Genomic DNA, 14,825 nt, shown 5'->3' with positions numbered 1-14,825 from the left:
TTGGGGAAGAACTGAAGTCACATGGTGCCACATTTTGTGAATAAGGTGAGTGAGACACATCATTATTTTTTTATAAGCCTGCCTTTCTGCTGGCTTATATTTTTAATCATGTGAAATCATTATATTTTTAATCATACCTCATAAAGATGCCCATGAAGGAGGACTTCCAGAACTGTTTCAGCAAATGGCAAGAGTGATGGAATAAGGGTGTTGGGGTGAAGTAGAGTTCTTGTGGGGGGATTAACGACAATGTGTCTTTTGCTGTAACAAATTTTTAAAAATTAAACATTCATCATACAGTTTGATCACTTCTTATACACACACACATACAGTGTATGTATATGCATATATATTTCCAGATGTACACAGACAGAAATTGATTAGAGATTAGGTAGGAGGAAGAGAAAAAGTGGACGTTGTATGTTTGATTAAATACTATCGAATTTTCTCTCTTCACTGAACTGAATTTAAATCTATTTGGTGCTATGTATTAATTAATTTAACAATGTGGAATAATTCACTACTTGCCACTGTTTTTATACCAACACCTTCCAGATAAAACACTGGAACTCTTACAGGGTTCAATGCAAGGCTGGAATAATTTCCTTTCCTACTGTCCCAGAACCTGTATGTTCTTGTTATTCATGTGAGGTTAACACGCCTGCCCAAGACTCAGTATGTTTGGAAGAAAAGGTTAAAACAGCATTATACTGGAGCTCAACATGGTTTCTAGTTGCTAAGGAACACTGAAAATTCATATCACACATTTTTCATTTGATGTAACCCATCGGGGCTTCGGGATAGTCTGTTGGCATTTCTGTGATATGTGTCAGGCACTGTTAATTGTAAAGGTTTGTTAACAGTAATTTGAAAATCTGGAATCTTAATAGGAGTCTTAATAAAGCATTAGCCATAATATTTTAATTAGGTACCGTAGTTAAATAAACTTCTTTCAGAAAATCTCTTCCTTTAACTTTTAATGAAGACTGCTAATGTAGATAAACAGATAATAATCGATTTTAGATGCATTTATTCAGTAAGTCATAAATCCATGCCAACACCAGGTAAACAAGGGTATGTTGTGGATCTGTCATGTGCATGACGTGTGCTAGGTCTGAGGGGATGTGATGAAGACGGAACTTCCTGGCTCAGCTTAGAGTTAAGGGGACCCAACAAGCAGAAAATCTTCTTACCAGAGTGGGTTAGGAAGGCCCAGAGAACTCACTGCTGAGCAGCAAATGTAAGATTTGGTTGCACTCAGGTAACACTACTGTCAGATATTACGTACATAATCCATAAAGCCAATAGCTACCTTCAGAATTAAGAAAGGGAAGATACATTTTCATAGGACAGAGGAATGTGACCAAGACAGCTTCACGAGAGAGAGGAGGATTGCATTTCAAATGCCGGGTAGAATTTAGAAAGTGAGGACTAAAGGGGAGGCTAGAAAAAGGCAAAGCCATAGAATAACGGTGTGAATTAACCTTCAGAAGTGCTGATAGAAAATTCATGTCTCAGCTAGGTAAGAGTTCTATTTTGCCCAGGCTCCTTAAAAAGGTTCTCCTATAGTAGATGGGAGGTGGAGTTTGAAGCTACACAGGTATAACTATTACAAACTGAGGATGCAGTGAAAGCTAAACTGAATTATATTGGGGTTTCCAAAATTCTGCTAACAATCAGTTCATTGTGATACTTCAGTAAAAAGGTAACAAGAATAATTGGACATAAATATATTGTATAACCATAACTCAATATCCAATTCCCCAAATGAATCCTCCATCTGCTTCTCTGATATATACATATGATGTTGTAGAATCTAGAAAAGTTGAAGCTGGGGGTGGTGATGCATGCCTGTCATCCCATCACTCTGGGGAGGCTGAGGCAGGATGATCACAAGTTGGAGCCCAGCCTGGGCAACTTAGGACTCAGACTCTGTCTCAAAATTAAAGAGAGAGAGAGAGAGAGAGAGAGAGAGAGAGACAGAGACAGAGACAGAGACAGAAATAGACAAACAGAGAGAGAAAGAGAGAGGGACAGAGTGAGAGTGAGGATGACGGAGAGAGAAGGGGAGAGGGAGAGAAAGAAAGAAAGCAAGAAAGAAGAAAGAAAGGAAGAAAGAAAGAAAGAAGAAAGAAAGAAAGAAAAAAAGAAAGAAAGAAAGAAAGAAAAAGAGAAAAAATAAGGAAAGAAAGAAAGGTGGGCGATTTTGTATGTAGCACATGTAAAGGCCTTTGGTTTAATCCCCAGTAGTGAGTAAAAAAAGTTGACATTCACACTTGAACTTGTAGCTTTAATTTTAGCATGTCGTTCCTGAAATCAAAGAGACATTGTTGGAAAACATGCACAAATTCCATTGCAGATTAATACTGCCACCTAAGAAGTAATATTGCAAAGGATAATACGAGCATTTCTAGTCTCACCTGAACTCTTATCATTCCTGAACAGAAAGATGTTTAGCTGATGCTAAAAAAAAAAAAAAATCCTAAAAAACTCTCTCTTTTGAAATCTTTAGTGGTTTTAGTCAGACACGTGAGCTGGGTTTAGAGCCATGGAATGCTACAACTCTAAGGGACCTTATGTTGTCCCTCTTTATTTTACTGCTGGGCCAGAAGAGGCACGGAAAGGTGACGTTTCTTGCCTTAGGAGATACAGCTCACTTCTACAACGAGGACTAGAATGCACATTCAGATTGCAGGGGTTTTCACATGTCACAATAATCATACCATACCAAATCTCATTAACTTTAAATTAATTCAGAGTTTTCAGTAACGTCATAGTCCACATAGTCCACAGGGTGTCTGAAGCTCTCTTTACACTACTGTTGTTCGGACAGTGTAACTTTTTGTTGTGGGAGGCTTCCTGGGCCCAATAGCATGATTATCATATTCCTGATCCTTATCCCTTGGATGCCAATGTTACTGCCTCTCTCTCATTGTGACAAAATGTCTTGTCTTACTTACTTTTCTCTCACTGCTGAGACAAACTACCCAACACCTCTAGTGAGAGGGTTTATTTAGCTCACAGTCTTTAGAGGTTTCCGTTCATAATTGACTGGCTCCAAGCAAGGGCCCTTAACAGCTTTTTCCTGCACTTTTTTTTTTTTGTCTTTTTGAGACAAGGTCGCTATGCAGTGCAGGCTGGCCTTGAGCTCATTTTGTAACCCAGGCTGGTCTCAAATTAGCAATGATCCTCCTGCCTCAGCCTCCTGAGTGCTGGGATTACAGGCATGCATCACCACGCCCGGTCTTCTGCATTTTTTATATTCCCCTTAGGCTATTGGGATTAGGGTGGTGCTAAATCAATTACTGGATTGATTTAGTAATCATTCACCCACCCTTAATCCTAGCATCGCACCATGGATGAATCACACTGTCTAGATACAGCCACCTCTGGAAAAGCCCTGCCTACCATCACATGAGGCTTTTGTGGGGTGGGGGGCATCTAGACACAACCATAACATGTCTGCAGATTTGGCCAAATGTCTCCAGGAGGCAAAACTGCCCCCAGTTGACTCTGTATATGACCACTTTCTCTACCCGGCATGTTTTTTTTTCTTTTGGTACTGGGAATTGAACTCAAGACCTTGTGCTTGCTAGGCAGGCACTTGTGCCACTGAGCTATATCCCTGGCCCCCCAGCATGTACTTTAGAACATCTCCTCCAGAAGCCAGTATGACCTAACCTGAGGACCGCCTCCCAAGAATCTCCTACCCTAACCTGACAGTCATGGCTTTTGCTCAGATGTTCTAATTTCACTGGAGGTATTAATTCACTTGCTGGAATCCAGTCAGTCCAGATTAGCCAATGTTGCAGGTCCTTGCTCCATCTATTCCGTTCATTGTTTCAGCAGACTTTTGAGCGCCAGATATGCTAGATGCTGACCTAGGCACTGGGAATGCAGACCTAACACGTAATATCTCTTATTTCCATTAGTCAACCTCCAGTAGAGACAAAAATATTCATGAGCTACTCTCAGCAATGTGACGAGTCTCAGGGAGAGATGTACGAGCTGCATGTTACAGAATTAGAGAGTGTACCTAGTTCACACTGAGGGTGGAGCGAGGTCATTTTCAACATGGCGACCGCATGGAAGAAAGTCAAACACAAGTCAGAGCGAGCCAGGTATAGAGCGAAAAATGTTGCCAGACAGAGGGAACGGTATATCTCACAAACAAAAAGACAGAAATGTTGGTTTCTCCTGGCTACAGTATCAGCACAGCAGGAGACAAAAGGCTGTAGGGTAGGCAGGGCCCAGATCCAGAGGAGCCAGTTGCACCATTCCAAGGAATTTGGAACTGATCCTAAAGATAACTAAAAGATGGGAGGAGAGTGCATCAGATTTGCAATGTAGAAAGACCTGATGTACAGAAAATCACAAAGGTAGGGAAGATAAGGCCCAGACAGAGGTCATCTCAAGATGAATCATTGATGCGCATGTCCAAAAACCATCATGGGAGGAATTCTCATCCTGGAAAAGCTACTGTACTATCAAAGACTGGCAGAAAGAGGGGCAGAGGCACAGCCTCTCCTACCACACAGGAATGTAGGAGGAACAAACCTTTTCACACCAAGACAGGAAGAGCTTTTTCTTCCAGAAGCTAAATCTTCTCAGAGAGGCAGAGTTCCCTGCATCCCAGTTTCCCACTTAGAAGCCAGAATTTTCTTTTTCCATAAAGAAAAGTGATCCATTTTGTGTTTTAAAATATGTGATCACAGCCGGGCGTGGTGGTGCACGCCTGTAATCCCAGCACTCGGGAGGCTGAGGCAGGAGGATTGTTGTGAATTCCAGGCCAGCCTGGGCTACAAAGTGAACTCAAGTCCAGCCTGTATTGCATAGTGAGACCCTGTCTCAAAAAAAAAAAAAAAAAAAAAAAAAAAAGAAAGAAAAAATATGTGGATCAGCTGATTTATGGATCACAGATTTTGTGTCCGTATACGCACATGTGCCTCTATCTGTGCATTAACTATGGGACCCACTGTTGCTACTATGGCAAAGTGAATTATCGATTGACTTTTAGAATACAGTCAATTTGCCCACACACGCCCATCCAGAGAGTAAAAGCATGAATGACAGTAGCAAAACACCCCAGACTAGTTATGATTAGGACACTTCCCTAAGGAAGGGCTTCTGGGGCAATTTAAGAACAATGCAGCTGACCATATAAAATGCAAATTGAAAGCAGCTCTAGGCAGCTGTTGAAGCCCTGCCTGGGTTTTTCAGTGAGTCTACAGGAAGTTCAGTAGCTATCCTGTAGGACCTGACATGAAACAGGTGCTCTACAATGATTGGAAAGTAAACCGGGTATGTTGAAATAGACCAATATACTTGTATCTCCTGGTTAAATAAGACTTAGAAAAAGGTTGGATGAAAGGGTTGCTGAGCTGTATGCAGAAGAAGGGAAGGGACAGTATGGCTTAGCTCAGGACAGTAAAAGAGTGCTACAGGCCTTGCCCCTGTGCTCATGGGATGGAAATAGTATCCTCAGAGTCAGAGGCTAATAGGCTACCTTGATTTTTTTTTCTTTTTGGAGGCAGAGTCTCATTATGTAGCTTAGGCTGGCCTGGAACTTTCTCTGTAGCCCAGGCTGGCCTTGAACTGGTGATCCTCCTGCCTCAACTCCCAAGTGCTGGGGTTACAGGCACATGCCAACACATCCAGCAACATTTTATCTTGAGAAAGGGTCTCGCTAGGCTGTCCAGGCTGGCTTCACCATTTTCCTCCCTCAGCTTCTTGAGCAGCTGCATTTACAAGGCAGAGCAATTCTTAAAATACTATTAATAAAGGGCATCAACTGAAGTAATTAATGTTAGTCCCACAACCTAAGGCATATTTGCCGGAAGAGTTGAGTTGTTGATTTCCAGCTGATACGTGGTAGCTTTCTTCTCTCTGATTCATCCATTACTAAGATGGTCCTGGCTGCCTAGAATTTTTAATACAATTTCAAGATTCCACTTAGTACCCATTAGACCTAGCTGAATCTTCTTTCCAGGTACCTCGTTTTGCATTCCATGACGGCCCTGACCTATCGCTGGCCTCTCCCAGTTCCAAGCCACCGGGATCACTGAGCGTAAATATACTTTCTTAAAACAATGCTTCGGGTTAGGCTACGCCCTTTACAAAACCTTGTCACCCCCTGGGGAGTCACAGCAGAATAAAGTCCAAACCTCTAGCCTGCCTTTTAAGGCCCTGAAGAGCCCTGGCCTGTAAATTCTGCCCACCCCCATGGCTTTTGCATAGAGGGCAACATGACATCTTCAGTGTCCCCTGAACTGCTGATCCTCCTCATTCCTGCCGCTGACCTTTGCTTACAGCTCAACAATTCAGTGCTCGAAAACCTCCATTCCTCCCTCTTTGCATTAACAGCACATGCCTAAGTGTGGTCTGTCCAGCGGAGTACAAGTCCGAGCTCATTTCCACCCAGGCTACGCTTACTCCTTGTAGGGAATTCTGTGCATTTCTGGCTTCCTGATGAAAAGGGTGTTTTTTTTTTTTTTTTTTTTTTTTTCCTACCAGGATGTTGGTCATCCCACAGCTCTGCACAGTATAGAATAACCCAAGGCAACTGAAAGATGCCTGACATATCTTGAGAGCTCAAGAGTATCTGTTGATTTTACCAAATATATGCAAGACATTTGACTTTGTTCACTAAATAGTACCTCCCCTGATCTCCTCCAGGGACTTTCCTGTCTATTTCTAAGCCTCTCAGGCAAGAAAGAGCATCTAAAACTCTTTAACTTTGATAGAATTGGCTTTGACATATAAAATGCAGAATCTCCACTGGACTCCGTAGGAAATCAGAACACATCCACCCCCCCCCCCACTCCGCCAATTTTCCCACCCCAGCTCTAGTTAGTATTAAATTTCAGGCTCCTTGAAAATAACTGACCTGGATCGTTTCTTACTGAATATAACACTTTGTATGTTCCCTGCAGGGCCAAATCACCATGAAATTCTCCAAGGGAGAGAAAAAATATATATATATTGAATGGAGGTGTAAGTGTGAAACGTCTACAGGCAAAAACTGTACAACAGGTGCCGAGCTGCAAAATACACGTTGCAAACAGACCTTCCAGAGAAGCCAAAAGCCCTTTGGCTACCCCAGTGTTCTTTAGCTGTTGTTTCTGGAGATTTTCGACAACAAAAATTGCCCTTACTCGTTGGCTTTGACGTACTTAGCTCATCACTTACTGCTGAGTGTGTGTTTGACTTGTTTATCTGGGCGCAATTTTTGTCGCGCTCAGCCTCTTGCTGAGCGAGCGGGAAGACCACGTTTCCGTAAATCAAAACCCCGTGGACTTCACATGGGAACTACATTACCCAGCGGCCACTGCGCCCTTCGCAGGAAGGACGTCTGCGCACTAAGATACTCAGTTCCAAGTTTGGAGCTTTTAGCTGCCAGCCCTGGCCCATCATGTAGCTGCAGCACAGCCTTCCCTAACGTTGCAACTGGGGGAAAAATCACTTTCCAGTCTGTTTTGCAAGGTGTGCATTTCCACCTTGATTCCCTGAAAGTCCATCTGCTGCATCGGTCAAGAGAAACTCCACTTGCATGAAGATTGCACGCCTGCAGCTTGCATCTTTGTTGCAAAACTAGCTACAGAAGAGAAGCAAGGCAAAGTCTTTTGTGCTCCCCTCCCCCACCAAAGGAAAGGGGAAAATGTCTCAGTCGAAAGGTAAGCGCCTGTCTGCATTACTTGCAAAAATGCAAAGTGTTGTGCATGCATTTATGAATGCATGGATGCAATTTTCGCCTGGCGATTGCATTTTTAAGTTTGAGGTTTTCCACAGCTCAGTTGCATTTCCTGTTTAGTATGTGTCTTTTTTTGCAGACACAGAGAGTTCCTGTAAGGCAGGGCTTGCAGTTCAGCTGTGCATTGACGTTATTTGCATTCTTCTGCTAGGATTACTGAGCTCTTTTTGCCTTTTGCACAGTCAGGAGAGAGAGAGCAGGTTGGTAGCGTCTAAATGTGCAATGCTTTATATAATTGTAAAATTCTGTAGTCTGCATACATATTATAAGTAATTTTGTGTGCAACAGCAGCACAAACTTTTAAAAAGTCTGTAGGTGAAGATGAAAGGTAAAACTTGAGTTAAGCTACTAGGAAATTAATGAAATCTTATATTCTTTGGGGAATGAACCGTTGCGCTGCCAGTATTCAGCTGAATTTCCATTGATTTCGCTTTAAACCTTAGACAACTTTTGATTTTGAAGGAAGTAAAGGTGAAGCGTGGATAACAGAATATTACACAAAAACCAGACGAGTCCTGCTGTTCCGAGATTTTGCACTTTACACCAATTGCTTATTGGCTCGAAGTATTTAGAAGCAGTAGTGAACCCTACACGTGTTTGCCCATGTGGGAGATGCTTTGGATCTCGAGGGGAAATATTGGGCGGGGGGGAGTGTTGTACTTTTAAGCATTACAGCAAGATGAGGGGACTGCACGGTCAGGAAAGTCTTTCACTGACAACCGTAATGAAATCTTTGTGTGTGGTTGCATATAGTCAGCTATAATAGGTCAGAAGTTCAGGGCTGTGTTTGTTTCTTTATGTTTTAAAATAAAATTTTCTTCTGTATTTATGTATTCACTTATTTGTTTATTCGTACATACAGTTGTATTTTGTAGCCTTAATGTCACCCAGAGGAGGGAATTTTAAGAAATTCTGACACGGGATCTGAGAACTGAGGGTTGCTGTCAGATACCTGAGGGACCCTTAGTCACTCATTTCAGAACTATCCCTTCTTTATCATACAGACAGCATGTGACAATTGAGAATGTAGGAATGAAGACGTGTGAGTTAGGGACTAGGGAATTAGACTACCTGGGGAACTAGATGAGTAGGGTCTGGTGGAATTAAAGTGTTTACTAAGCACGGTGCCACTTTTTTTTTTTTATTGTTGCACTTTATTTTAATTCTACCAGATGAAAGTCGTGTTTCTGAGATCAAGAAGGAAGTTATGTTCTTCAGGTTTCAAAGTAGGACTCTGCTTTTCTTCAGAGCAGAATGAAAATCTAAAACACTAAGAGTGCTGAAGAGCCTGAGAAATGGTATTTTAAGGTGGAGATGTTCCTCATAGTGAAAACCTAACCTCTCCTAAACAAGCAGAGAAATAATAATTTAGAAGGGCCAGTGTGTACATCGATGTATTAATGAGATGGCATTCAGTTACTTGGTATTTGGTGAGCATTCACTCGTTTATCACATTTAGTTTAATGTGTATAATATGTACATAAATACGTATTGGGATATGCATGTTTATAGCTGTGTGTTTGTATATGCACATATATATTTGTATGTGCTATGCATATGTGCACAGGATTTGGGGCATGCAAGAATATTTAATATGAAGTCTTTTCCTTCCTGGAACTCAACCACCTGGTTGATAAAAGCACGCATATGAGGAAATCATTGTACTACAAGGTGATAGGACAGGTATTGAAGAAAAATAGTGCTGTTAAAGTTTAGAGATGAAAGTTATCCTTTTATTTGGGGGATAGGAAGTTTGATGACAGTAATGTGTCCTGTGATCTTTCCTTGGACCTTAGGGTCTGAACCAATTATGTTCCTTTTCACATAACTTGGTCTCACTCTTTCAAAAGAGCAAGCTTTGGAATTGGAAGCTGGTGGAGATATCTCTGTGGCATTCTGCCACCATGCCTGGGCCTATGACGAACCAGGTATTGGTGGTCCTTCAAGTCCATGTCCATGTACTCAGATGACTTTTCTTAACTGGATCCTGTTTGGAACATGCATCTGGTACGAGCATGGAGTGCTTGTCCAAAAAGAAAATTATTGGTAAAAGGAAGAGGGTGATCATTTTAGAAATGGCAAAGGAGCCTTGGCCTGGGATTTAAATGTGGAATTGGCCTAATTCAGCTATGCTGTCCTCAAATGGCTAAAACACTGTTTGCAGTAGCAGACTTCTTTTTAATATTTTAGCCAAGTGAAATAGGAGGAAAAGTGAAAGGTGGGTACAATCTCATAGTATTGAGGAATTTAACAACATGTTCAATTCAAGGACCTTTACAGACTTTTTCGATCACTATAATTCGGTTTTACAGACCTCTAATTTAAGGCACGGCAGAGGCAAAGAATTACAGACTGCTTGGGAGCTGTGAGGACTGGGTTACTTCTTTCCAGCCTTCCCATCAGTGAGATTCCGAGAAAGAATTTCTTAAAAAGAAATTTTGTTTTCCCCAGTTGTAACTTCAGATGGTATGCCTTTTGGCTTGTTTATATTAGCTGTCTGGGGTTGAGCTGACATTTTTCAAATATTAAAGCAGTAGTATGCCTTTTGAGGAAATCTGAAATGTAAGTTAACAGGAAGGGCACCCAGAAAGTGCAGGAATTCCTGCACATTACAGGAAGACAAGCTACAGGAAAAATGTGTCACCTACACTACCCAGGAGAGAAAAACTATTGTTATCAGCCATAATGTTCTTCTGAGGGAGGGAAGAGGAGAGGGGGGAGGGAGGTCAGGCATTTCCCAGTTCACCTGAAACTATGAAAAAAAAAGTTTGACCCTGTTAAAGTCCACTCTTTCTCACTTCTCTTCTTGGTCACATAAAAAAAGTGAGTTTATTCTGGTTTAATATAAGGATAAGTAAATCATATGAGACATACTTCTAAGGCATAATTCAGGAGTATATAGCAGAATGATAGGAAAGAGCTTAACCTTACTCAGCTCTTTGCTTCTGCAACTCGTTCCACCCTGGGAAATAAAATGTGTAAATTGCTCATTCTCTGTAAATTCCTTTGTTAGGCTGCACCAGACAGACTTGTCATGCTTACCCCGTAATCTGAGCCAGTAAGTTTTCTAACTCTGCACATTTCAGAACACAGCATCAGAATGGGGACCTTGGGCTCCCTGAGCTTGTTTGGTACTGGTGTTTCGTTCAGGTCTGTACGGCATGAGGAGCTGTAGAGGGGTCTGGGGGGAATTTCTTGGTGATAAATGGATAAAAGGGTTGAGATTCTCAGCCCGCTGTCTTTCACAGATTAATGGCATTTTAACTATTCCCCCAGTATTTTCAAACCTGAAAAATCTACAGAGAATATTTTTAAAATTTAAAAGGAAAAAATTATATAAATAGTACTTGTTTGTGATAGAAATGTTGGTTAGAAAAGGACACTAAGAATTAAGAACTACTAGTTAGTGCGGTATACAGGTTGGCATTTATGTTTTTGGACTTTTCTGCCTCTCTATATGTTATGTTTACATATGTGTGAGAGATGCAAAATGTATGAAAATGTCTAATTACCTTTGTTTTACTTACTAATATGCTGTGAAATATTTCTAAGTTAATATGTTTTTACATTGATAATGTCCAATTCCATTACACTTATTTAAATAGCATATTTCTGTTTATTAATTTTAAATGTTGTGGATAATGCCATGATGATTTTCCCAGTTCATACATTATTGTGCATATGATGGCCTTAGACTAAATTCCAGGAAGTGAACTATAGGTTGTGAATGTCCAATTCTTTTCGCCTCCTCATTCTTTGCTGTGCCCTTTGGAAATAACTGTTTATTATTATGAAAATAACATATCCTCGGTGAAAAATTCAAACCAAAGAGAAATTCATGATAAGATTATAAAACTCATTTAAAGTCATGCTACCCACAGGTAATAACTGTTAGGTTATTGGTGATTGTTGTTTTAATTCCTGTGTATATTATTTTGTAACCTTGTATACTGTATTGTGTATCTTGGATACTTTTCCATAATAGTACATATAGAATTGCCTCATTCTTTTTCACAGTTGTAAATTTTAATTTGTAAGAATGTAGCCCTTCATTTACACGGTCTTCCATTGGACTGTCATATCGCTTTCATTTTTTCGCAGCTATAAGCAATACCGCAAGGAATACCTTCAACATTTATCTGTGTACATTTGCTTAATTATTTATCTAGGTTGTCCTTTAAGTGGAAATCCTGGATCAAAAGTGTGCATGGATTTATTGCTGAATTGTTCTCTCGAGAGCTGACACTGATTCTCACTGCCACCAGTAACATTTGGAAGTGCCCATTCTTTCCTTTGAAGCATTATGGCAAATAAATTTGCCTTCCCAAAAGGTTATGCTTTTCTGTATCCTGGGTATACTAATTCGAAGAAAGAAAATCTTTGCCAGTGTGATAAAAGATATTTATAATCTATTCTTATTTATATTTTCTGAACAATTAGTTGATTTTTCATTTTTTGACATTTGTACTTCATTGGTTGAATTTCTTTCTGTTGCATACAATGTATTTTCAAAATTTTAATTGGGGATCAAGTTATTTTCAAAGTTAGGCTAGAAAATTCTGAGATTGGACAGGTTAGCTAATTAAAAGTTGGAAACTGAGTTCCATGCATTGAAACTGTTTATTTCTTTCATGAAGTCTAGTTTTAATTCTAACCAAAATGCCATGTGTAAATATCACATATCTCATAAACTCATTTTGTTTATGCTGTCTATAGCTATCCAGACCCACATGAAATAATAAGGGAAATGTAGTGATCTAATTTAAATTCCAGTCTGGGAAATAACTTATTTCTGAACAGGTCTACAGAAATAGGTTTTCTTTTATAACTGATATTTAGGCAGGACGTGGTTGTGTTATGTCCACTGCTGCGGAATACTTTCATTTATTAGCTTAATGTGCAATAACTAGGCACAGAAAATGGTTGGCTTAAACTTACTGTTTGCTAGAGGAATTCAAGCCAGGATCAACTTTGATGACCTCACAAGTTATATAAGTCAACCTGGCTTGATATAGTCTTAACATACCCTTACTAAAAATACCCATTGTATGCATGCTGATATTCAGCGATGCAATGTCAAGCTGTGAAAAGAGTTTTATATCCCGGCCACCTTGTTCTACGAATGAGCAGACTGAGACTTTGAGGTGACTGGTGTGTCTGAAGACGTCAGAGTACAAGGTGAACTTAGCTCCTCTGAATCTTTGCCCAGAGTTTCTTTCACCAAACCGCACACTGACCCTGGTCACCCACATCTGTAAATGTTTCGTCATCTGAATCTTTAGTACATTTCTTATTTTAAAATTTCACTTATTTCTGTGGGGAGCAGGCTGGCAGGGGGCACATGGCACAGTCAGCAGAGATTATTTTTCTTTGCCCCCCAAAAATGGTGATCACCAATCATACTGGTAGGATTTCTTGCCAATTCTATTTGAAAAGATATTTTGTAAATACTCACAGTTTGATTCCCAGTGTCTGCATAATACAGCTAGGAGTTTTAACCACTGTACCTGTTATTTGCCTTTTATGGACCATTCATTTGAAGGCTCTTGCTGGCTAGGTAAACGTCTTACATATCTCTGCATTGCAGCCCTTTTAACTTTGTGTCTGTAAATAATAGGTGCTCAATAAATGTCTGACAAGGAAATTATTTTTCATCAGTAGGGATAGGTATAATTTTTCCCCTATGTTTTATAAAAGGTGTGGGGTAATTGAATTAAAATACAGTTTCCTTCCTGGGCTTCCTAATTTGCATTAATTATCTCATTATGTCTTTGATTGATTATTCAGAAGTTGCAAGAATAGCATAAAAAGCAACTTAGAATGGCAGAAGCAGTGTCATTTCGCTTACATAGGCCCTCTAAACAGATTTGAAGCTCACATGATCCTTTGCTAACTTTTTCTTTCATACATGTGCAGTCCAAGGTTAGGAATGTAGCTCTGTGGCAAAACAGGTGCTTAGCATGTGTGAGGTGCTGGGTCCAAATCCCATACACCACCCCCACCACACACATGGCAGAACTAAGATGAATTGTCTGAAGAAGCTTATTTGATAGGATTGAAGTGAATTTCTGCAGGTCCTGCCAGTTTCAGGAATCAGTCCGTAAGTCTGTGGCACCTCTGGAGGGTCAATCTGAAAATTTGGAACACCTGGTTACCCCCTAACAAAGCAGAGATCTGCAAGGATAATCCTGAAATGCAGTGTTTCCGTTGACCCTTGTGGACAACCCCCTTCCTTCCTGGGCATTAGTCACCATGTGCTTCTTGGGTGTTCTTCTCTTGCAGAGCTGGTCCGCATAGTTTGATGTGTCATCCATAAACTCCCTCTCTCTCCTTGGAAGAGGATGTTCGGATTAGAATCCACACACAGTGAAATGTAGCACACATCGTTGTAATTCAGTCAACTGTGCTCTGAGTTGAAGTATTACACAGGCATCTGTAGGATTTCTTGTCATCTGTTCTACTTTCTGGTCTGCACATCATTCCTGTCAAATCCTTGGGCTCAGCTTTTTCTGTGCAGACCTGTAGCTTCAGATCTGGATGCTGATGGCCACCCCTCCCTTGCCATCCCCAACACTGCCGCCATCATCACTGTCATCAGTATGAACTGGTCACTTTTCATGGTCATGTCTTTGAAGGCTACATAAACACTGTAGGCAGATACTGTTATCTTTAATTTACACATGAAGAAATTAAATGTTATTAAAAGCAAATGACAGAGGCAGGAGCCAAAACCAGCCTATTTGCCATGGTTCCCATCCTTATAACCAGCAAACTTTACTCCCTGGGCCAAATCCAGCCTACCTATTTTTAAGTCCAGCCCGTGAGTTAAAATTAATGTCTTTGCTTTGCTTTGCTTTGCTTTGCTTTGCTTTGCTTTGCCTGCCTGCCTGCCTGCCTGCCTTCCTTCTTTCCTTCCTTCCTTCCTTCCTTCCTTCCTTCCTTCCTTCCTTCCTTCCTTTCTTCCTTCCTTCCTTCTTCCCTCTTTCTCTTTCTTTCTTTCTTTCTTTCTTTCTTTCTTTCTTTCTTTCTTTCTTCCTTTCCTTTCCTTTCCTTTCCTTTCCTTTCCTTTCCTTTC

General features: G+C 40.6%; 1 protein-coding gene across 1 annotated transcript in view; it reads left to right on the top strand.

Moving 5' to 3' along the window:
• Positions 1–7,368: 7,368 nt before the first annotated feature.
• Map2k6 (mitogen-activated protein kinase kinase 6) overlaps positions 7,369–14,825 on the top strand; it is a 117,234-nt gene continuing 109,777 nt past the window's right edge. The window contains exon 1 of the mRNA XM_005402104.2: positions 7,369–7,673. Coding sequence (XP_005402161.1) covers positions 7,658–7,673 — 16 coding nt within the window. The 5' untranslated portion in view covers positions 7,369–7,657. The remainder of the gene's footprint in view (positions 7,674–14,825) is intronic.

The sequence above is a fragment of the Chinchilla lanigera genome, unplaced genomic scaffold, assembly GCF_000276665.1.
Source record: "Chinchilla lanigera isolate Chin_1 unplaced genomic scaffold, ChiLan1.0 scaffold00077, whole genome shotgun sequence".
Classification (NCBI taxonomy): domain Eukaryota; kingdom Metazoa; phylum Chordata; class Mammalia; order Rodentia; family Chinchillidae; genus Chinchilla; species Chinchilla lanigera.
Note: the sequence above shows the minus strand (reverse complement) of the source record. Positions and strands in the feature narration are given on the sequence as shown.